The 25,398-nt window shown below is 34.7% G+C and overlaps 1 protein-coding gene across 1 annotated transcript in view; it reads left to right on the top strand.

Annotated features, from left to right (window-relative positions):
• The window catches only part of PIK3C2G (phosphatidylinositol-4-phosphate 3-kinase catalytic subunit type 2 gamma), a 272,580-nt gene that overhangs the window by 23,999 nt on the left and 223,183 nt on the right, over positions 1 to 25,398 (top strand). The window contains exons 2-5 of the mRNA XM_054591390.1: positions 3,656 to 4,414; positions 6,573 to 6,655; positions 12,992 to 13,146; positions 19,489 to 19,603. Coding sequence (XP_054447365.1) covers positions 3,737 to 4,414; positions 6,573 to 6,655; positions 12,992 to 13,146; positions 19,489 to 19,603 — 1,031 coding nt within the window. The 5' untranslated portion in view covers positions 3,656 to 3,736. The remainder of the gene's footprint in view (positions 1 to 3,655; positions 4,415 to 6,572; positions 6,656 to 12,991; positions 13,147 to 19,488; positions 19,604 to 25,398) is intronic.

The raw sequence follows: 25,398 nt of genomic DNA, 5'->3' as shown, positions 1-25,398 counted from the left end.
GGTGCATTTGAAGTTGTTCCAGACGTTCTTTATACTATCCTCACTTTTTTGGATTCTTTTATCTTTTTGTTTTTCTGATTGGTTGTTTTTTGGTTCCTTATGTTTCAAATCATTGATTTGATTCTTGGCTTCATCCACTCTACTGTTTATTCCCTGGAAAGTGTTCTTTATTTCAATTAATGTATCCTTCATATCTGACTGGACATTTTTTATGTTGTTGAGGTCCTCATAAGTTCCTTGAGCATCCTTAAAACCAGTGTTTTGAACTCTGCATCTGAAAGATTGTTTACTACATTTTTTTGAGTTCTTTTTCGGGAGTTTTGTTCTATTCTTTCTTTTGGGCCATGCTTCTTTTTCTCCTCATTTTGGTAGCCTCTCTGGGTTTGTTTCCATGTATTAGGTAGAGCTGCTATGACTCACTGTGTTGGCAGTAAGTATCCTGTATGGTCCAGTAGAGTAGCCTCCTCTATCACCCAAAGTGGTTACTGGAAGTGCACCTTCCATGTGGGCTGAGTACACCTTCCTCTTGTAGTTGAGCCTTGAGTGCTGTTGGCAGGTTAATGGGAGGGATTGCCCAGACCGTTCAGCTGCAAGGACTGGCTGTGGCCACTGACCACCAATATCTGCCTTCTGTGGAGGATCAGCTGTTCAGGGGCCCACTCCACAGAGGAAGGCTTACTTCAGCAGCACTCTGGTGCCCCCTTGTGTTTTATCTGGGGCCACTTGGCATAAGCAATAAGGCAATTAGCTGCTGGCAGCTTCTTGTGCTGGGTTTATATGTGCCCTATGGAGGCCAGGCTATGAACCAAGGCCAGTTACTGCTAGTAAGAGGCCTGGGGCCACTTAGCAAGGTCCAGGGGCTCACTCAGGCCATGTGCTGCTTGTTTGAAAGGAATTTGGAAGATCAGAGGCATGTTTCAAAACAAATCACTCATATGGAAAAGCTTGGATGGGCCAGTAAGTTGGTCGGGGCAGAGTCTCAGGGAATCACCAGGGTGGGTCAAACAGTGTGAGCCACGTTGATGGACCCTCAAATATGTTGTCCTCTGCACTTTGTCGTTTGGTATAGGGAGGGCTCAGAAGAGGAGCAATGATCTCTTCCAATAGTTGTCTCTTGGAGAAACTATCACCCTCATGCCAAATATTTCAGTTCCTCCCTGTATATGTCCCTGGTGTTTTTCAAGCTGCTGCCCCAGTGCTGGAGCTCAGCAGGAGTGAGTCTGAGTAGGTTCATGTAGGCTCTTTAAGAGGAACTGCCTGAGAATCCAGAAGTTTCTTCCACCAACTCAGTCTCCACTGGTTTTTGCAAGCAGAAGCCATGGGGACTTATCTTCCTGCCACTGGAACCCTGGGCTGGAGGGTCTGGTGTGGGCGTGGGAACTCTTGCTCCCAAGATATCCCTCCCAATTTTTAACTGTTACACATGGGTGTAGAACGTCTCCATTCCATGTCTCCACATCGCTGCATCTGTCCCTCATACCAGTCTGGATAGATGCGGTTTCTTATTTAATTCTGTAGTTGCAGGACTTCCATTCAAGTCCATTTCTGCTAGTTCTGAGTGACAGTTGTTCTATAGTTCAGTTATAATTTTGATGTGGTTGTGTGAGGAGGTGAACTGTGTTTACCTAGGCCACCATCTTGGAGGTTTAGCTCTTATATCATTCTTTATTAGTTTCAATCTGGAGAAATTTCACACTATGGCAGTAGCATCCAAGCACCTAGTAAATTGTAAGCATTAAAATTCAAACCTCTGTATGCAGTCTGCTTCCAGGGTCCAAGCAGTTAAAATTGAGCAAAGCAAGGACAATGGTCCAGATACAGAAGGTCACCAGGGCAGGAAAGCAAAATTGGGGAAACAAAGATCTTGCACCCAGAATAACATTTCCTCCCCTAGAAAATCCACCGGTCATGCCTATTTATTCTTTAGGGTCATGAATTTTAAGTAAATCTTTAGTACTAATATAAAAAAAATCAATTGTCATTGCAAAACAGATTGATAATCATATTTAATAACTAACCATTATCATAACTATTCTTCAAAACTTTGTCTTTAACACACCCATATAATTGTTAAAGAAATTAATAAATCCAACTGACACAAATATTTTTCCATTTGAAGTTATAACTTATAAATTATAATTTATAAATTATAATTTATAAATTATAACTTATAAATTATAACTTATAAAATTTAAAAATTATAGTTTTTACAATTTATTAACTATTTTTTCAACAAATACAAATAACTCTGAATGAAGCAAAACACTAGATATTGTGTTATATGTGAAAAAGACTAACATGACCTAATGAGCTAATGGGGAAGAGAAATCTTACATTTGTACACTATAGATGTTATCTTTAGACAGTAGAAAACCACACAAAAGATATTTCCTGGGGAGCTACTGGGTTTGTTTCTTAAATATATCATTACAATATTTAATAATGTGTGTAGGGCACAAGAACAGGTTGCAGAAAATGTAGAAGCAGTTTCTGAGACAATGTAACATTACACGCAAGGAAATGAAAACTTTTGACGAGGATTATGACAGTGGTAGAGAGAGAAAGGGAGAAAGATTTTCTACAAGAACTGGCAGTTTATTGAATATAAAAAAATAAAGGTAAGGGAAAATTCAAAGATGAAACCCTGGTTATGGCGTAAGCAATTGAGTGGATGTTTGGGCCATTTTCTGTTACAGAATACACTAGAATAAGGGCAGGTTCTTGGGTGAGTTATAATTTAATTTTTGGACGTTTTGTCAAAGCTTTAAAAAATTCAAGAGGAACTATTGAGTAATAATAAAAATGGTCTAGGTCAGAGTCATTGACACATAAATGGTCATTTAAACCACAAGAGGTATAAAATAACTGGCAAGGAGAGAATATTTGAGAGTACAATCTCTGACAACAGTCAAGTGGAAAATGAATAGTAGGCCAAAGAAGTTTTTGAGAAAAAGCAAAGAACTCAGAGAATAGCGTCAAAAGAGACAGCATAGGGAAACGATCAACTTTAAAATAAGAAACATGGCAAATAGAATCAAATGTTGCAAAAGTAAGTTAAACAGAGACAGATAAATGTCAGTTGAATTTACTGACATGAAGCTTACTGAGAACCTAATGGAAGTCATTTTGGGGAAGTGATGCAAGAAGTTTGCAATTGCTAATAAAGTTTTGGGGAAAGGCTCTCACAATCTGACAAGATGATTGGTTATGGAAGGAAGATTAAAGTTAAGACCACGTCTAGGGATGGAGTAATTGCTGATAAAGAAGGCACTGTTTAGCTAATAAGAAAGAGACTTTAGCATAATAACATGCATTTAGATGATTAAATACACAGGGAATTAATGATATAGGCGAGTGGATCTTTAATAACAAAAGGAATATAAAGAGGAATATTGACTTTAGATTGATTCATGAATCTCCAGTCATAACTGAGGTGAACTTATTTTTCTACCACAAGAGTTTTACAAATCAATACTCCCCTTGGATTTTAATGCCATGAGTCTTGATGAAATTTTAAATTACTCCAGGAATTATTGAATTTGCTAAGGAGAAACATTAAAACAATTGTTTGTATTTATTCATCATATTTATTTCTTGTAAGCTTTTACTACTAATTAACCAAATAACTTTTTGTTTCCTCTTATGTTTTTTCTAGGAAAATTCCATTCTTCTTTTATAATATCATTAAAGAGCTATTTGGAACAGAGTCAAGCTGCTCAGTTATATAAAAGAAAGAATGGCATATTGTTGGAAAACAGATCTAAATCCCAGGGAATCACATGAAGATCAGCATGAGCACCAAGAATTGCATTCCATAAATCAACCCATTTTTCCTGGCCAAGTCAGTCTGGGTTTTGATCAGCTAGTAGAAGAAATCAATAATAAAATTCCACTCTATCAGAGTGAAATTGAAGAAAACACTGTTTTTGTGCCCAGTTCACCAAACTGGGACTCCAAAAAGCATTCATCAGATGGAACACAGCAAACAGCTACAAATGAATTTAATTCTAAAAGCTCAGAACCCTCTTGTCACCAAGTTAGGGAAACAGCAGTAATTGGTTTTAGGCCTTCTGTGCTACCAAATCCTCAAAACATGAATAAAGAAAGCTCTTGGGGAAACTCCGTAGGAAAGCATCATGGTGCTGATGATTACAGATGCAATATTTCAGCTCCACCATCCACTAGTTTGCATAAAATTAATTCACAAAAAGAATTGGAAAATAAAAATCATAACTACCATAAAAGATTTGAAAGTAGCACTCCTTCTATATATCCATCCTTCTCAACTGACTTCATGCCAAAAGAAGGGAATAAAAGGAATAGAAGGACAAATGTTGTGGAACCCCCTTTCCGGCTCTTTAAAGGTTCCTCCCCTCCCAGGTTGTGGGAAAGTTCGTGGCCAAAGAACATAGAGGTATGTGTCAGATATGTCAGATATGTGACAAATAGAAATATGTTAAAAATATAAATATGAATCATTTAATAATATTCTGGATTAATTTAGTGATGAGGGTAACTACTTTAAATAAAGAAATGCATTAGTATTATATTTGAAAACAATCATTTATTATTCACTAATTCTATATTCCTGAATTAATGATTTTTTCTGAGAAGAGGGAAATAAAATTTTTATAACTTAATTTTTAAAGTTCCTTTTCATCAAACATAAATAAAATGTTACAGTATTTACCTTTTATTAGATAAAAATATCACAGTTGGAGGTTTCAATGATAGTATTTTCTACCATCTTGTGTTTTTATGCATACACAGAAACACATAAATTTCATTACATTTAGATTCTGAGTCACATTATCATGAATTAAAACTTTTGATTATTATTAGTAGGAGAAATATCCCTTTACTCACAGGCTCCTAAATTATACTGTTGGCAGGCAGGCTCCATTGGGATCATTCCAAGGGTAGGAAATTAAGTAATCAATGTGTAATTCATCCTAGTGGTTTCATTAGTAGTTTCCCAATCATTTTACTAACTATAGATTTTCTTGTATAATATTTGAACTTTTCTCTGCTTTTGCTGAGTGTTGACACAAGTGAAATGAAGTAAATAGAACAGAGAAAAAATATTATTGCAGCTGTAATTTACAGGATGAGGTAAAATGATTCTCCATTTATTCAACAATTTACTGTATTCTTAAAATGTTCATGATAAATAAGGAATAACAAATGCAAAGAAGAAAATACATGATACCTGATTTCAGGATAGGATATTACTCAAATTAATTTGCAAGCAAAGAAAGGTAAGAGCAAAATAACAGAAAGGGTGAATTCACAGGAAAAAAACCCCAGCTAATTCTGTCTGAGACACTTGCAGAAGGAGGTAGCACCTCAACTGATTTGAACTGAAAGTCAATGAATTTTAGGAACATCTACTATTGATCATGACAATATAACAAGTACTAAACTTTCCTTCACAACTGAAAACAACTATAAAGTTAGACAAAATACATGAAGCAAATGATTTCAGGCAGTGAACATAAGCAGTATAGGATATCAATCATTGAGGGAAGGGAAAGTATTGAATGATCAAAAAGGCAGGGAAGAAATGGAAGGACAAAATAAAATAGAAGAAACAAATATCATCATGGTCATCTTAAATCCAAAAATATCCATAAGTGTTCTAAATATGAGTAAGGTAAGCATTCCAAATAAAAGGGAGAAATCATCAAACTAATATAAAGACTTTACTACTCTGTACAAAAGACAAACTCAAGAAACACAGGGACAAACAGGTTGAAAGTAAAAGAAATAAAAAGACTCAACCAGCAAAAGAAAGTTGATGTAGTTATTAATATTAGAAACATACAGTTCAATGAAGAATATTATTAAAGAAAGTGCCATTTCATAATAATAGAAGGGTCAATCAGAAAGATAATAAATTCAGATGTACATGTACCTAATCATAGATTCAAAACACATAAAACAAAAATGATTTCCTTTAAAGTTAATCATGCACTCACCCTCTGAATTAGCCATTTATGGATTCATTCACAAAAAATAAGACACATGTCCATACAAATATTTGCATATAAAAAATTTATAGTTTACAGTACCACAAAACAACCCACATGTCTGACAAGATGATAGATAAACATATTGTGGAATATTCATGCACTAATATACTACTAACCAACAATAAAAAAGATGAACTATTGATATGTGTGATAACATAAATAAATTTAAAAATAAATGTCATTTAATTGAAAGAAGCCAGAAACAAAACAAAACAAAAAAAACACCTAATCTATGGTGCTAGAACTCTGAATAACTGTAGTTAACAAATAAATTGTACAGATTGACAAAAGAAGTGGGGGAACTTTCTAAACTGATGAAAATATTCCATATTTTGATTGGAATATTGATACAGCTGCTGTATACCTTTCTCAAAGTTTAAATTATATATTTAAATTTAAGCAATTTTATATATGTATTGCTTCATTAAAAATCTAGAAAAATAAAAACAGAATACACCTTTAAAACCAATAAAAACTATGGAACTGAATTCATCTTTTTACCACACCAAACTAAATTAATTTTAAAAATTTTATTTTAAGCCCATAGATTGTTCAATTCAACTAATTGAAGTACCTCAAGGCAGTAGTGTAAGTCTGGCCTCCTTTTGCGACAAAGTAAAAAAGTAAGTGTTGTTATTTTATTAAATTTTGAAATTTATGTACCTGTATAAATTTGTCTATTTTAACATTATTGAACTGATTAATTTGGCATATAAAATGTCTATAATCTTTAACAGTGAAAAGTATAAATTTGTGAAAAATTTGTCCATTAATCAAACTCTGATATTGTTTTCTTTGCTTCTAGTCAAATATTTTTTTCTTTTGCAAATGTAATTAAAGTTGAGTGTTTCATAATTTCAGGCTTGCCTTTGCTATTTGTTGGTAGTTTAAGTTGCAGTGAATTAATTTCTTATTTAATGACGTGACTGACTGACTCATATGGCTCTGTCCCAAATTAGCATAGATTTATCCTTCTTAGCTGGGATATACTATTTAGAATGATGAGAGTGCCTTTCTTTTTTTTTCCAATACTACACAGTTTATAGATTAATAAAGATGTTTTTAAATTTTAAATAATTTTTAATTTTTATTATTTCACAATTGTCCCAAAATTTTCCCCCTTTTCCCTCCTCTGCCTACCCCACCCCCACCCCCTCCCACAGTCAATTCCCACACCGTTGTCCACGTCCATGGGTCATTCATACATATTCTTTGTCTGGTTACTTCCCCTTCTTTCCACCATTATCCCCTTCCCCTCTGGATACATTCAGTCTGTTTCATGTTTCCATGCCTGTGGTTCTATTTCACTTGTTAATTTATTTTGTTCATTAGATTCCTCTTACAGCTGAGACCACATGGTATTTGTCTTTCACTGACTAGCATATTTCACCTAGCATAGTATTCTCCAGTTCCATCCATGCTGTTGCAGAAGGTAGGAGCTCCTTCCTTCTTTTTGCTGTGTAGTATTCCTTTGTGTAAATGTACCACAGTTTTTTGTTCCACTCATCTACTGGTGGACACTTAAGCTGTTTCCAGTACTTGGCTATTGTAAATAACACTGCTCTGAACATAGGGGTGCATAAATTCTTTTGAATTGATGATTCAGAATTGTTAGGGAATAGTCCCAGCTATGAGATCACTGGGTCAAAAGACCATTCCATTTTTAGCTTTTCAAGGAAATTCCATACTGTTTTTTGTAGAGACTTGGGTTTATTTCTGGATTTTCTCTTCTGTTCCATTGATCTATGCGTCTGTTCTTAGGCCAGGACCAGACTAGACTGCTTTGATTTCTGTGGTCTTTTAGTATAGTTTGATATCAGGTATTGTGAGCCCTCCTACTTTCTTTTTCTTTCTCAAGATTTCTGAGGCTATTTTGGATCTTTTTTGGTTCTATATAAAATTTGGCCAAATTTGACATATCTGTTTTAGATCTATGATATATGCCATTGGTGTTTCAATAGGAATTGCATTGAATCTATAGATTGCTTTGGGTAGTGTAAACATTTTAATGATGTTAATTCTTACAACCATGAATAAGGTATATGCTTCCAGTTAGTTCTATCTTTCTTAATTTCTTTCTTCAGTGTTCTATGGTTTTCTGAGTACAGATCTTTTACTTCCTTGGTTAAATTTATTCCTAGGTGTCTTAGTTTTCTTGCTACTATAGCAAATGGGATTTTTTCCTAGTTTCTCTTTCTGACATTTCACTGTTGCTGTACAAAAATGCCATCAATTTCTGAATGTTGACTCTGTACGCCACTATTTTGCCAGATTCACTTATTAGGTCAAGTACTATTTTATTGGAGACCATGGGGTTTTCTATGTATACAATCAAGTCATCTGCAAACAATGTCAGTTTTACTTTCTCCTTCCCAATTTTATTTTATTTCTTTTTCTTGTCCAGTTGCTGTGGCTAGAATTTCCAGTGCTCTGTTGAGTAAGAGTGTTGAAAGCAGACACCCCTGTCTTGTTCCTGATCTTAAGGGGAAAGCTTTTAATTTTTGCCTGTTGTGTATAACATTCACTGCAGTTTTCTCGTATATGGCTTTTATTATGTTGAAGTATGATCTTTCTGTTCCCATTTTGCTGAGTGTTTTTATCATAAATGGGTGCTGGGTTTTATCAAATGCTTTTTCAGCATCTATTGATATGATCATGGGATTTTTGTCCTTCATTTTGTTTATGTGGTATACTATATTTATTGATTTGTGAGTATTGTACCATCCTTGCAACCCTAGAATGAATCCAACTCGATCATGATGCATGATCTTTTTAATGTATTTCTGCATCCCGATTGCCAGTATTTTCTTGAGGATTTTAGCGTCTATGTTCATCAGAGATATTGGCCTGTAGTTTTCTTTCTTTGTTGTGTCTTTACCTGGTTTTGATATTAGGATGATACTGGCCTCATAAAACCAGTTTGGGAGTCTTCTTGAATTTTTTGGAATAGTTTGAAAAGGATAAGAGTTTGTTCTTCCTTATATATTTGGTATAATTCAACTGTGAAGCCATCTGGTCCAGGGCTTTTGTGTGCCAGGAGTTTTTTGATTACTGCTTCCATTTCACTAGTTGTTTTCAGTCTATTCAGGCTTTCTGCTTCTTCTTGATTCAGTTTGGGAAAATTGTATGTTTCTAGAAATTTGTCCATTTCACCCAGGTTGTCCAGTTTCTTGGCATATAATTATTTATAATAATTTCTTACAGTCCTTTGTATTTCTGTGGTATCAGTTGTAACTTCTCCTGTTTCTGATTTTATTTATTTGGGTCCTCTCTCATTTTTTCTTGATGAGTCTGGTTAAAGTTTTATCAATTTTGTTTATCTTTTCAAAGAACCAGTTCCTGGTTTTATTGATCCTTTGAATTGTTCTTTTAGTCTCTATATCATTTGATTCTGCCCTGATCTATTAATTTCTATCCTTCTAGTTGCTCTGGGCTTTGTTTGTTGTTGTTCCTCTTGTTCTTGTGAGGGAGGGAAAATGTAAGAGTAAGGAATAGAAACGAGGTGAAAAATGGGAGAAAATAAAATTTAAAACATAAGTAAAATAGGGAAAGGCAATGGTAAAGTGGAGCCAGAAAAGGGAAGAACATAATATGAGGTTTGAAATAAAAGTCAAAAAGTAGTGAAACAACAGGAACAAAATTTCAGAAAAACCACAACAGGGTCTATAACAATGACAGCTGAACAAACATGAATAAAAGCAGAAACGAAATAACAATCTTATACAAAAGAAAAAAAGAGAATATGAGATGTCCACAGTAAAGAAAATGATTTTGAAAGGATAGGGTGAGGAGAAATAATAAGAGTAAGGAATAGAATCCAGACTAAGAAAGGGGAAAAATAAAATTGCAAACTCACATAAGAAAGGGCAGGAGGAGGGCTAAATAGAGTAAAACAGGGGGTGAGTAACCTATGAAATTTGAAATTAAAAAAACAGTGAAGAAATAGGAATAAAATTAAGAATACCAATAACCATAATATCCACACCAAGCAAGCCACAATTTATAATGGTGGAAAGAAAATAAGAATATTATAAGAAGGAGAATATGAATGCAACCTCACTAAAGGAAGGAAAAATGCTTTTGAGAGATTGGAGGAACGAGAAATAGAAAAAGAGTAAAAAATAGGAACAAGGTAGTGTGGCGGAAAAATAAAATTAACAATGAAAATAAGAAAGGGCAGGAAGAAGGCAAAATGGAATAAGACAATGGAAAGGTGCAATGTGAGGTTTGAAATAACAATGAAATAAAAATAATATAAATCTAAATAAAAGAATAAAAAATAAAAGACAAATAATATGAACTAGTTGGGATACAATTGAAGCAAAAGAGGAAATATTAAAAGGCTGTTACCGAACAAAAGGACCCGTGGTGGGGGGTTCCCAGATAGCTATTACCAAAATAATGACACCCTCCTTCCCTGAGACCCCTCGGTTGTGGGTTCTTTGCCCGCCGCCATTGGAATTATGCCTCTGAATGGCAGACTTTGGTGAAAAGGAAAAGGAACTATTTATTCAGAAGTTATACAGGTTTGATTAATGGCTAAATGTCACCCTTAAACCTCAAAATCCCTTCAAAACAATCACCAGCACACACACCGTCCCGCCTTCCCCGCTTTTGCCCAGTTAGGCCAGTCAGGCCGGTCAGGGGTACCTGTCCTTCAGAAGAAAAAGAACAGAAGTCCGGGGCTAGGCAGGCCTCTTGCGGTTCTCAGCACCATCCGCTGCATCGCCGCGATCTCCAGCTCTTAATCCATAACCATGTGGCACCTTCTCCTGGCCCGCTAGCAAGAGTCCTTTCTCCCCTCTTTCTTCCCACGTGGTCTTCACACTGTTTCCCAGAGTCTGTGTCCCTGTCTCTCCTGCAGACCCCTGTCTCTTTTCTTTCTCTCCCAGTTACATTCTGTATAAAGTCTTTTAAACCTTCCTGAGTAGCTTTGGTGATATGCAAAATAACCCTCTTTGCATATGAGGAATAAAGCTATCCTGTTATTGACATGCAAAATGACTCTCAATGGCCCTGCTCAAGGCTCCCATCCCCCATGGCGGCTTGCCCTGGGGTGGGGAGAATATATTTTTCTTGGACACCCCAATCTCTGGACCCCATTACAAAATACATTGTTGTGGGAGTAATAGGGCCTGGCTGTACCCCATTGCAAGGCTACGTGAAAGAAAAAAATAACGCAAATTCTGAAGAACACAGTGGAATTTACCTCAGCAGAGTTTGGTGTTTGCCTTCTGTCTTCTCTTTCCGGATCCACCTTTGTCTTTTTATCAGCTCAAGGTCGGAGGTAGGTCATCCAACTTCTGGCAGCACTGCCTGTGTTACCTTCACCTGCCCCTAGAGGGGCCATCTGTGATAATTAGGATGGTAGGACCCCTGGGTCTTACCTGGGGGCCACTGTTCAGTCTTCTGGAAAAATTGTGGGTGTACTCCCTGTGCTCCTGCACCACCAGTCTTGGTCTGTCCCAGCTTATTTCCAATAATGTATAGGTTCTGATGAATTAGCTGTCTGTTTCAACAGAGGAACCAATCTGTGTAACAGGGTCAGCTCTTTCTTGCTTGGTGCTAATGGCAGCTCTGTGTGCAAGCTAAGGCTTGGCAGGGCCCTGATTCTCTGTTGCTGCACTGATTTCTGACCTCCCTGGTTTGCTGGCCTCCGTGAAATAAGGCCCAAAGAACCAGGGCATTTTGTCTCCATGAGAGCAGTTCAAAAATGGGCGCTTTATATATTTCTCTTCCCTCCTCTCTCTTATGGATATGCATCCCACAGGGGGTTCTTGAGGCTGCCTGTTTTGCAGAGCTTCCTTGGTGGTGGTGCTTGCAGATGATCCTGCAGGAGGTAGGGGCTGGATGTGTCCTTCCTTTCCTGGAGGTTTGATCTCCCACCAGGGAAAGGGGCTCTGTCTGGGTGTAAATAATCTCAAGTGCTCAAATCTCAATTCCTAGCCCACTGCCCTCGTAGTAAACCGAGACCCAAACTCTCTACTCTGCACAGCCTCTGCCCTGCCAGCTGCTCCGGGCTGGGCCAAGACATCCCCTGGCTGTGCACCTTTCTGATCTCTCTACCCAGCCGCACTCAGTGGAAGCAAACTACACCCTCAATCCTTTACCCTTGCGGGCAGGGCAGCTGCTCACAGGATCCCTGTGTAGCTCGCCTCAGCTCCTTTTTAAAAAAGTCTCTCCAGGCACTCCCACTGAAGCACCAAGTCACTCTCTAGCTTTTCCTTAGTCAGCCCATGTTTGACTCAGGTAACTGAAACAGAGAAAGCAAAACCGTGGTTACGTGAGGACTACTATAGCTATAAATATCCTCAGTTGTGCAAAGAAACTAGTCAAATAACTTGCCTCTAACTATAAAAGGACTAAATGGAAGAGCCAGGATTAAACTCAAGGCTTCTGACTCCAAGGAGAAACTATTTTGCAATCCTCTAGCTCATTTCAGCAAAAAAAAATAATTGTTCCAAATGTATAAATTGAGTTTTGAGCTCATTTTTTTAATGTAAACTCCAAAGATGTGTAAAATCCAAAATGTTAAGGAAAATGGACAGCCAAAATGGTATTTACCAAACTGACAAAATTTATTTACCAAAATTCTCACACTAAGATGAATGACCCATTCACCTTCAAAAATTTAGGCCTGAACAAAAACTAAGGGGAAGAGACCGGGCTGCCAAAGCAATGTCAATAAAGCAAGTAATCATTGTACAGAGTGATTTTTATGTTGTATGAATGACAATGTATTCTTAATTGTTTCAAATGCGGTGCTCCTTGACAAGCTTAAAGAACAGTCCTTTACAGTTGTTTTTGGTGGTGTAATCTTTACCAGCCTGGCCTACCTGAGAGCACGGTGCCACAAACGAGCTGCTGACTGTTTTCACATTTTAAATCTTCTGTAGCAAATCCGGCATGCAGTTTCTTATAATCTTGTCCTAAGTATTATTCTCACATATATTTTTCAGAATCAGAGAATCATACCATGCAGCTGACATTAGTTCCAACTCGGGGAAGATCTGGAGCACGACTACAGCGTTTCCATATCAACTCTATTCTAATACTAAGTTTAGTATCAATATTTTGATTGATAACTCAACACAACTTCATTTTATGCCACATGGTAAGCAACCTTGCAAATAAACATAAAAATCTACATAGAGCTGGTACAGGCTGCATTGCCTTGAGTCCACTGATGAAAATTTTAAAAGTAGTATTAGTAGCTCATATTGCCCTGAAGTGAAAAGAAAAACAGCAGGAAACATTTTAACATTCATTTAGCTATTGTTTTGAAGAACTCTTCACATAGCTCAACCGAGGACACCTTATTTTCTTGCTATAAAATAATGACAAGTATACAAAGCTTTTAGTATATTAAAAACAAAGAACAAATTTCAAAGATTCTAGATAAAGACTGTATATATAAATGAAAATGCATTAGAAACAACTATTTCATTAAAATATAAATAAATTGTGAGGTAGAATAGGCATTGATACATAGAACTATGTTAGTGCTGTATAGTCCAGCATAATCACTGAATCTAATTGACTCAAAGTCTCTGGGAATGGATCCCAGGGATCTGTATTTCATTAAATTTACTAGATAATTCTTATTTCTCTAAAGTTTTAGACTGTCCTTAAAGTTGTTTAATATTTTATTTCATAGTTATAGTCAACTGTTTTCCAAAATAATATTAGTTTTTTTGAACAAAATTTAGTGGCTCCTAAATAAGTTTCTACATATCAACTATTGATTCTTGACAAATAATGACCCAGTAAATATTTTCTCATTGATTATTATTATTATTATTTTGCTATTTTATTATCCTAGTCCAAGCTCTCAGTACAGGTGAGTACAAATATAGTAATATGTTGGAATTTTAATAGGACCGTCTGGTTGGAAACTAACAAAAACCAACTCTTGCTGGCTTAGGCAGAAAAAAAGTTAACATTTTAAAATAATATAGGGGCTTCTTACACAATTTAAAAATTGGGATTCAGCAAAAATTTGGGGATATACTTAAGGCACAGATAAACAAGAATGTCCAAAATTACTTTATGCTTCTCGCCACATCTCCTCTCTGCATAATTGCTTCTCACGTTTCTTTTGCGTTCTGCTGACTCATTTCCCTTGCTTTTCCAGAACATATGAAAAGCCAACGTCTCAAATTTAAATGCAATTTGGCCAGTTACCTAAAGAAATTTCAATTTCTCTGTTGGATCTAATTCCAAATTTCTAAAAGCAGGATTCTGATTGCACAGCCAAGATCAATTGTTCTGCCACTTGATCCAGTCTGAATGGCTTGGGTCATGTTGGCTTCAGTTGCTGCACAAGAGAAAGTAATTGTGAACTAGGGAAACCACTTCTGTTCTTCCAATTTACAATATTTACTTTCCAACATCTCTCTCCCACTCTCCAGATATTCCTCTGTTGAATTTGGCAAGCCAGAGTCTGTTTTTTTTTTTTTTTTACTTTTATGAGAAGTTACAATAAACTGCTTAGGTCATTGTGTTTAGTGTTAGAGATGCAGAGTGGTAAAGAGGATGTCTCCATCTTCAAAGATATTAAAAGTATCTGTAAGGGGAAGAAGTGGGAGGAAAGGATGAAGTAGAGAGGAAGGATGAAGAATTAGAGGAGAAAGAACACTTTCATTAAAACATACAGAGTAGCATATACCAGTGTTGGAAGGAAAATTTTTCCTCTTCCTATTTATATTTGAAGGGACGCTGGTGCTGTGATTTAGTTGACAGTAGACAAATTAACAAGTCTTTTTACACATGCACAGAAGCTCCTCAGTAATAAGATACCCGCTAAATACCCAGAGGTAGAAGTTTTTACACCAACTTAATATAGAAGTGTGTGGGGGGGGGGTACATTTTGTGGAGGTGCTTTAGAGCTTTAATAGAACAGAATGGAGAGTTATGTTGTTTTTTTCATGCTTATGGTAGGCATTCTGTCTCCTTCCTAGAATTTGCAGAAAACTAGCTCAGAACAAAGAATGATGGCTGTATTTTCGGGAGTCTCTGTTTTAGTCAGATAAACCGAGGTCAAATAATTTTCAAGTGTTTTCACTTTAAAATAATCTTGGTGCCAAAACTCTGTGGGAGAGGAAGAAAATTTCCTCTACACATGTAGTTTCTTTTGGCTGGTCTAATAATTAAATCAATGTGAAAAGATTAAGAACAGAAGGTGACTGAATTTAATGACATTCATACATATGAGACTCCCAAACACATGAGAGAGTCAAAGACCCCACATACATGATAGTTTCAGAGACAGAAAGTTAAAAAGAAGTATATATGATACTCTGAGCTAAGGGTGAGGTAAGGCACATTGGGGCTTCAGAAGAGAGGAAAGTCATTCATAGGACAATAAAACAAGCAGAGGATCAGTAAATATATGCTTGCTCTGCCCCATACCTAGGTAATTAAAAGTTATATCTGGTCCAAATTTAACTGTTAGTATGGACAAGGCCCAAATTGAAATTCTTTAAGAAATAAAAGTTTCTCATGACCCCACGTTTGATTACCTTCAGCTCAAAATAATTCATGTCCGAAACTGGCACATCTTGGAGACAACTGTTCTGAACCCTTCAGCTGTATCCTTTCACAACTTTATATTAGTATTTGACTAGTAATATAAAGAGATTCTACAGAGAACAAAATCTGAATAGTGTGCTGTCAACATAAGACCATCCAAACATGTAGAGAATTTTTATGAGTTTATTTCAACCAAACTGATGACAATTGCAGGGAAGCAAGCATCTCAACGGATTGAGAAAATGCTCCTGAGAATGGCAGTTTTGCAGCTTATTTTATACATTAGAATCAAAGCAGAAGACATTAAAAAAGTTGCATTAAATCCACTGATGATAGATTAAGGGGGCAGGAGAAAGCAAAGCAGGGAAAACTCTGAGATTAGATACATAATAAATGGAGAGACTTGTACTTCTTTTACATTGACAGGTACAGGGTAATTAATAATTAACATTTACAGCACATAAAGATGGTATTCGGGGAACAAGGCTGCAACGAGGGGTTCTGTGGTCTCTCTCTGGTGTGGTGGGTGTGCCCTGAGGGATCTGAAAAGGAGATTACACTGATATTTTAAAGATATGTTAGTTTAGATGCAAAAAGACAATAGGTCCATTTAAGGTAAAGGTTGATCATTGTTAAGGAGGCTACAGGCCTAGGGCATGACTGCCCACTATGACCTACTTTTACTTAAGAATTTTTATGTTCAGACCATTCTATGTGGTCTGAGCTTTTTACCCCTGAGCTTGCTGGCCTCCCCTGAGTGCGTCAGGTTTAGTATGTGGCCCCTTTCTGTCCACAGTATCAAGAATGACTTTGATAAAAGATGGGAGCTTTTGCTAGAAACTTAAAGAATAATAAAATTTAGATAGAAAAGAGAAGGGCATGGGTAAGGAGTTTTCATCAAAGGAGAACCCTGTTTTCCCAAAATCCAGGAAGTGGAATCCTTCTAGAGGACCACATATTTTGAACAAGCAATTCTCTGTTCCACAATCTTTATCTATCACTTCAATGAGATTGATTCCCATGTCCTTATTTACAACTCCAAAGTCCTTCTAGAGCCAGTATCTTTCCTTTCACTACTTTCTAGATTTAGATCATGCACGGATGGAACTGTTGTTAGGAGGTCACCTAATCTCCAAAGTGTTGGAAGTAGAAGTCAGTTTGTAAAGATTAAAGGGTCATTGAAAACTGTTTGCAGAAGTTATCTATTCTTTAAAGAAGATTGGCAGTAATAGGATGGTAAATAAATAAATAAATAGGGACATTAAGTGAATGGAATAGACAAGAGACGATTTTATTGATTAAATAGAAACAGAACAATTTTTAGGAAGGACAAAAACAATTTAGAGTGGGATAGTAACTTAAAATTCAAAAGCAACAACAGTGGAGAAATGACAGTGTCTATTTGTGATCAAAGAAATGTGAGTTAGGAAGGGCAGTCAGACAGAAACCCAAATAGAGTCCTGATTGCAGAGTGAAGGAAAGGGGTTTTATGAAGAAAGGAAAGAAATATGAAAAAGAAGAAAAAATTTCCACTGGTACTGTAAACCTCAGTTATTCTTTAGCTATACATGATTGGCTGCTGATTCTATTGTCAGAGAGTCCGTTATCATCAGAAAGTCTACTATTCTATTGGCATTACCAAAAACTCTTTGTAAAACAACCTTGATTTTAGTCCAGTTCAAAGGTCTGGCTCAGTCCACACAATTCAGAGTTTCAAGAAGCAAGATATGCAAAGCAGTTCCTACAGAATAGCATTTCAAACTCTATTTGAAATGACTTCACTTATTTCATCTTTAACAGGGGGATATTGAATATATAAAAGAGGGGGACTTCAACTTATTTTAACTTTAACAGGGGGATATTGAATATATAAAAGAGGGGGACTTCAACTGATGGAACTAGAGGCCAGTATAAGAAAAATAACATTGAAGAGTAAGATTTTGTAAAAAGCAGTGATACTTAACATCTCAAAAGTGATGTAAAGGAATAGAGAAGGATGCATAAGAAGTTAGATTTAAGGTGCAGAGTACTATAATTAAAGAATCTCAAATGGGCCTTAGCCTTCTATATATGGTCAACAAATTGAGGAGAATTGCATGGGATGGGAGACTATAAAAAATTGAGAAAAGAATTATGTTAGCTGCCAAAATGAAGGTACAGGTATAAAATCTACTTTAAAAAAGCCACAGTACTTATTGGCTTACAGTGAGGATGAGAAATTTAACTCACATTGTTAATGGTTGGCTTCAAAGAGAAAGGTGGTAATTCAAGTCTAGACATGCCAAACTTGAAGTAATAATGAAACATCCAAAGAGTAATATGAATCAGGTAGTAAGAGATATCAAAGCAAAAAACAGGAGAGGAATAATAGGTAGAAATTGGATGATGAAGTCTTTGATGTACATGAAAAGATGATTGTGGTGAAGTGATGAATTCATGGATGTCCCATAGAGCAGAGGGGATGCAGTCCTGGAAGCAGGAAAGTCAAGTTAATTAAAGTGAACCGGTGAGTTGAAGATGTTTTCCTGGATCATATACTGGCAAAGCTCTCCCCTACTTGTCAAAGCTCTTACAGACATGATTTTTCCTGTGGCCATAATTTTTTCAACTTCAATTCATACTATTTCAGGCAACATTTCCAAGCAGTAAGGTGTTTAAGATACTCTCTTCTTGTACAAGTATTTCCACAATCCATAATTCTCTGAGATCTTTACCACTTGTTTATCCAACTATATCTTTAATAATGCCTTGATCTACATAAAAATCTACATTTTAAAATCTATCATTGTATTCTTCCTTTTTTTTTTTCCATGTGGCAGGTCCAGCATATATTTGTGCTACTTTTTGTTAGCCAGTTTGTATCAGAAACCTTTCCTTACAAACTTAAAGCTGTGTCAGTAAAATCCACACTAAACTAAATACATAACTGCTAACAAAATGGTACTCAGAGAAATGCAATTGAGTGTCCACAATATGCTGCTCAATTTCTCACTGGCTAAAGGGCATCAATATACCCTATGGCACTTAGCTTACATTGATTGAGACCCTAAGGTCAAATTCAAAGCATGGACATGACATAGAAAAATATAGATTAGGTAGATATAGATAGATAGATATAGATGATACAGTTATAGATATAGATATACATAGAAATGTATAGATTATAAATAATTTTCAACTAGTATCATTTATGATAAGGTATGAACTCCATATTATTTATCATTTATAATTAGGAAAGTATTTCATAGACACATACTGTACCAAGTCAGCATGGTTGTGGCCACTATTAAATGGCATTTGCATGTAAAAGCTTAGGGAGGAGACTATGGAATATAAATATGAGAAGAGACAAAGCCCTTTACATTTTAGTATGCTTACACTTTGAGTTCCAGAGAAGGTGGAGAAAGAAACCACATGTTCATTAAGATTATTATAATGTTGCCCAAGGCTGAAACTTGGGTGACTCCTACTTGGGAAAGGAAGAAGAATTAGCTCAGGAGAGTTAGAATCATTAAAAGCAGAGCCTTTGGAATTGACAGGTTCAGTTTAGACTTCTGGCTTGCATTTATCACTTATTATGTAATCTCTTTGGCATCTCTGAAATCCCTAAGTGTAACCATAGTAGAATATTTTTTATGCATAGTTACAATGTACCAAAGATTTCAACATCAGGAATACAATATCTAGCTCTATTATGTAATATGAAGGCAGACTAATCAAAGAAAATACAAACAATATTTTTCTAAAATATCTCCAAATCTAACAAAACTAGTAAGTGAGATGCATTTCATTTTAATTTCTCTTAGTGGAACTAGACCATTACAATAGCTCATAATGTACATATAATTTTTTGTGCTCAAAAACTTTTTCCTAGCCAATATATGATAAGTTTTTATTAACTTTTTTTATTCACCTTTGTTTTTAGCTAATTGTCTTGTCAAAGACCTAATTGCAGAAATTCTACATTTTTGTGCAAATGACCAGTTATTCCACAAAGATTGTCTTCTAAGTTTATGTGGCTATGAAGAATTTTTACAGAAGTAAGTAGCTTACAAAGGTAAATTTTGGTCATTGTAATAACCTACATCAAGCAGAACTTACTTTTTCTCCTTTAATCAGACTTTGTACAAGCACTGTACTCTCCTAACCAGAATAATCAAATCAATTTTGGTCCCTCTGTAGTGAATTGAAAATTTTATAAGTCATATTGACAGTCTTATTCTTGGTTCTATTTTGTATTTTGTGTATTAATGACAACATGTATTTAATTTACTGTGACTAGGGTACCAACCACTCATCTCAGTTTTCCCAGGATTTAAGGAGTTCCCAGGACATGAGATTTTCAGTTTTGGCATCAAGAAAATCCTGGGAAAACCAAGTAAACTTACCTATAATAAAGCCTATTAGTACTGATCACAATTTTTAAAAAATAAAATTTTGTAATAAGTAATTTTAATATTTGGAATAATATTAATATGTTGATTAAATACTGATTTTTAAAAATCATATAGGGTTTGAGTATGATAAACAATTTTGATCTGAATGATTTAGATGTTAGAAAAAATAATAATGAATATTCTGCTTATTAAAATATATTATATCTATATATATATAGGCCGTAATACTCAAATAGAAAGCAAATCCCTGATATATACATATCCTTCAATTTCCATTAGGGAATAAATGACTATAATTAATCTATACTAATACTTGACAACTTTCTTATTTTAATAAAACCCAGGTAAATAAACTTTTAGTAACATTTCCATGGAATAGTAAATTTAAAAACATCTTCCTCATGTCTTTATTCAGGAAGTTTTTAAAACAATGAGAAAAATTTGTCCTCAAGTATGGCAACTGAAAATACTTATTTGATCGAAACCACAGTAGCTATTATCCTGAAATTGTTTGAAGACCAAACCTGAAAATATAGTATGACTCCAAGAAATTAAATATTTCTCTGCTGTTACTGCATAGTTCTTCTAAACAAGAAAGAAAGAATAAAATGTTTAATAAGATGTATTGCCATTTTATTTCCTCTCTGTGTTTCTAAGAGTATCTAAAGATTGGCAACACTCAATGACTAGACTGCTTCTTCTACCCCTAACATATGGTTTTGACAGTATATCCAGGGAGCAAGAAGAAACACTTCAGTAATGCAATCTTATACTGAATACTCATTGAAATTCATCTTCTGAATGTGAAAGTTTCCAAATGTACATCTGGATGTTGGCTGATGTCTACCATTTGAGGCAAAGAACAAGAAACTTTATTAAATATATTTACTTAGCATTATCAGTATGAAGCATCCCAAAAGCAAAAGTACTGAGGAATAGAATTTTGGAAAAATATAACATGGACCTTGACTTAATGTTTTGAGAATAAGTCATCCACAATTAGATAGCTAACAGTTGACTGCTAAAAATGTTGTAAATGCCATTCTACTCTTTTTTTTCTTGCTAATAAAACATAACAGAATTCTACAATATCTTCATGGTCATCTATTTATATAAAAAATTAATTTATCTGGGTTTAATTAAAATTAAAAAGTCGCCAAGTGTTAGTATAGATTAATTATAGTCATTTATTCCCTAATGGAAATTGAAGGATATGTATATACCAGGGATTTGCTTACTATTTGAGAATAACAGCCTATGTGTACTGTTATAATTTATTTTAATAAGCAAAATATTCATTAATATTCTTTCTAATATCTAAATCAATTAGATTTTTAAAGTTTATTCCTATGCAATTTATCTAAAAATATGTCCTTAAATATTTGGAAATCTATTCATAAAGTTTTCCTATAGCAGGAACACAGGTAACATATAACTTAATAGTGCAATAAGTAACAATTTAGTTTCCAGCAGTTATTATACTACAACTCATCATGAATATTTGCCTAGATCTGACTGTAATAATAATAATAGCCATTTATCAATTATATAAAAATATTTACATATAAAGTATATTTACTATAGCATGCTTTCTAACAACAAAAGAAAAAAAACTACCCAAAAAAACTAAATTTCCAAAGTACTCCCAAATAATGGTAAAATAGGTTATGAACATAATTTTATTATAAAATGGCATAGGATTTATAGATTAATAAAATATAGCATCATATCTTGATATAAAAAGGCATCATTGTTTTTAAGAGTGGCAAGATATTTTTTTAAACTATATTTTAATATATTAACTGTTGTTAAAATAAGTATATTTCTATTTGAAATATAAGATCAAACCCTTTACACTAAAATGTTAGAGTAGTTACCCTTGAAAAAGAACTATAATACAGATATTTATTCATTCTTTTTTAATTTACAAAACTTCTACTATAAACTTGTTTTGCTATCAGGAGAATAAGAAAATAAGTTCTTTGTTTGGAAACAAAAGCATTTAAATGACAGTATTAAGTAATAATGTGTGCTTAAAATGAGTTAGAAAGTAGAGTGAGGAGACCATTACTGAACTTATGAAAGACTGACAGAGCTTGAGCTAAAGTCTATCAGGGGTGTCCAGCCTTTTGTCATCTTTGGGCCACACTGGAAGAAGTATTATCTTGGGCCACATATTAAATACACGAGCACTAATGAAAGCAAAAAAAAATCTTGTAATGTTTTAAGTACATTTACAGTTCTGTGTTGGGTCACATTCATAGCCAATCTGAGCCACGTGCAGCCCGCAGGCCACAGGTTGGACACCCCTGGGCCTAGGCAGTGGGGCTAAGCAGGAGGTATAAAACAGGGCCAGGAAAATGGTGGGATTCATGGCACTTGGTGACTGACTGTACAGGACTGCGTGGGAGGGAGAAGTGGATGATGATGACCAGGTTCAATCACTACCCCTTCCCTCGACTCATCATGGTGAGTTGAAAACCAATGATGTAGATGTAAAAGAAACATAAGTTTTGGGGGTGCAAAATAATTAATCAAGTTTGAGACATTTGAGTATGTGAGTGCCAAGGGGCATTTGATTTTAAGAAAGTAAATAAAATTTTAGGAAAACTGTTTGAGATTAGGGAATCATTGGCTCTAAGAGGGAATGAAGTTTTCAAAACAGGTAAGATCACATGGGGAAAGTGTCCCAAAAAAATAAAAAAGCATCCTGAGAACATCAATATTTTAAAAATAGAAGGAATAGAAGAGCAGAAAAATGAAATTGAGAAAAAGCAATATAAATTGTAAGAAACCTTGGAAAATGTGTTTTTCACAAAAAAGAAGGAAAAAGCTTCAAATATCAAGTAAATGTGCCATCAAATGCTGAAAATAAATATTAGGTGAAGACTGAAAAACCACCATTAAATTTGACAACTGGGAAGTTAGTTAGCGACACACATTAGTTTCAGTAAAATGAGGGAGAAAAAAGCAAGATTGCAATGAGCTAAGAACAATGGAAGATGATAAATAAAAATACATAGACAGACTACTCTCTCAGAAGTAACGTGTGGAGAGAAAAGCCAGGAGAAAGATGGGATTTCATGTGCTTAGGGGAACTGGTCTGGAGATTTAGAGACCGTGGATAAGAGATATCTGATACTACTCATACATTGAGGGGAAAAGCCAATAAAAGGGGAAGGATTGAAGGCACTGAACAGATCAATCGTGAACCAAATTCCAAGAGGAAATAAATGACAAAGGATGGTTTCAAGAAGTTAGATGAACTCAGTTATTAGTGCTCTGAAGGAAAAATTTCCCTCTCCAATGACAAAGACCAGCAGGAGTTCAAATGAATATGAATTTAAAAATTTTAATACCCAGAAAGATAACTATGCTTTTGGAAAACTGGAACTCTGATAAAAGTAGGGATGTTTAAAGAAGTGGTATGGAGATGCTAATAATAGTAAAAACAAAAGCAAGAACAGAATTTACTTCACTGTTAAAATCTAGAATCTTCACATGTAGCACCATTCATTTTCATATAAGAGAAGCTTGATTATTCCCATTTTACAGATGGGAAAATTGAGGCTAAGAGAAATTAAATGACTTCCTAAAAATCATAAACTTTGGAAGCAAGAAAGGCAGGACAGCACAGGTTTATCTGGCTCTGCAGCCCACAGTCTTTGCGGTCTTTTGCAAAGCCAATGGCATCATAAAAGGCAACCTGAAAACAAAAGTTACAGGGATAATGGTCATATGCTTGTGCCAGTGCATGTGCACTAAACATAAGTGTATAACTTAATGTACCTCATTTAGGTCAAACACACACAAAATTTTTTTTGATCTTCAATCAGGAAATGTTTAGAAATGACTTGACTAAATAAGGATCAATTATAATCACTAAAGGTGGGCTTTAAATGTCACTTCCAGATTTCTGTTAAACCGAAATTAATTTCTTTTTGAAATTTTGAGAATGTTTAAGCGAATAAAATAACATCAAAACAAATTTTACCCACTCTTGGTAATGCTACTCCCTATTACTGTTGCTTTGGAGAAATAAATTAATCTCCTTAACTGCAATTTATTTACCTCTTAAAAATTGGATTTTTAATATATTTTCTTCTTTACAAATGAGGTTTAGGGTTACATTTTAGTAATCTTTAATTCCAAATATAAAAATTGTACTAAGCCTGTACTAGTCTTTTCATTATGTATGAATTGCTTTGAGTTCCTGTAAAGTGTGGGCCTTAATAAATAAAAAATGTATAGTTGTTAAAATATAATGAACTAAACGGAAAAATATCCCTCTCACAAAAACTATTACTTTAACATTATTATGTAAAAACACTTTTCATTTTAAGCTTCCCTTATGTTATCAGAACTATGTTTCTTAATCTGTTCTGTTTTAGAAAGAAAGAGATAAATTATATTTAGTTGTTCCTTTTAGCAGCATCCCATCTACTTTGGAGTAGATAAGGGTAAATCCTTCGTATTTAAACTCCTTTGTGTCTTCCAGATGGTATTATTTGTCTTTTAAAACAGTCACAGTAAGTAACTACTTGCTAAACTAAGCAAGTTTTGAGGAAGTAGCTAAACCTTTTGTCATCATAATTAAAATGTCAATGGTCAGGAGACTTTTTCACAATTTTGACAATGGTATATTTGTGATGCTCTGTTTTTTACTTCTTCCTAAGTCATATTTTTCTTTTTTTTAAAACTCGCTTGTCTTTATTAAGGTTTGAAAAGTAATACATAAAATCTTGAAAAGGGAACTAATCTAAATAAATATGATGATAGGGAGGTAGATTGATAGATATGATATATAGATGGATACAAATTACACATTTATCTACATTTATATTGATTCATTAAAACAGTGTTCTCAGAATTTAACATGTTCACTAGAGATGCAAGTACCTTGTTAAAAAACATTCTCATTTAGTTGGTCTGTGGTGGGGCCCGAGACTACATTTCTAACAAATTTTTGTGCAATGCTAATGCTCATGGTTCACTGGTCACATTTCAAGTAGCAAGATATTAATGAACAAAAAATTTAGACTTTATGAAGAAAAGGTATATACTTTTCAAAAAGAATATATATTGGACAAAAGTTAAATGTAATCAACAAAGCAGTTAGGATGTTATACTTTTATACTTTATAACATGTTACAAAATTAAGAAAGCTAACTTTCGTGGCAAGCCAAAATCCTTTCATAAGTCAACTATATTGTTATGGCAACTTACTTAGCATTCACCTTAATTTGGTAACACAGACTTTCCCTGTCAATTAAAATATTCTATTCTCCCTCACTGGCTCTCACCATAGTTCTCCTTCTCCCTGTTTAATGTTTCTACAATCATAACAGCAATCTTTAATATCATGTTTGTATAACTATTCTCAAAAAATGATATAATGTATTAGTATTTCAACTGTATCAAATATGGTATCATTAATT

Source organism: Pteronotus mesoamericanus, unplaced genomic scaffold (genome assembly GCF_021234165.1).
Source record: "Pteronotus mesoamericanus isolate MK-2021 breed Mesoamerican mustached bat unplaced genomic scaffold, CSHL_Meso_final scaffold_21, whole genome shotgun sequence".
In the NCBI taxonomy this organism is placed as follows: Eukaryota; Metazoa; Chordata; class Mammalia; order Chiroptera; family Mormoopidae; genus Pteronotus; species Pteronotus mesoamericanus.
This window is presented reverse-complemented; position numbering and strand designations above follow the sequence as displayed.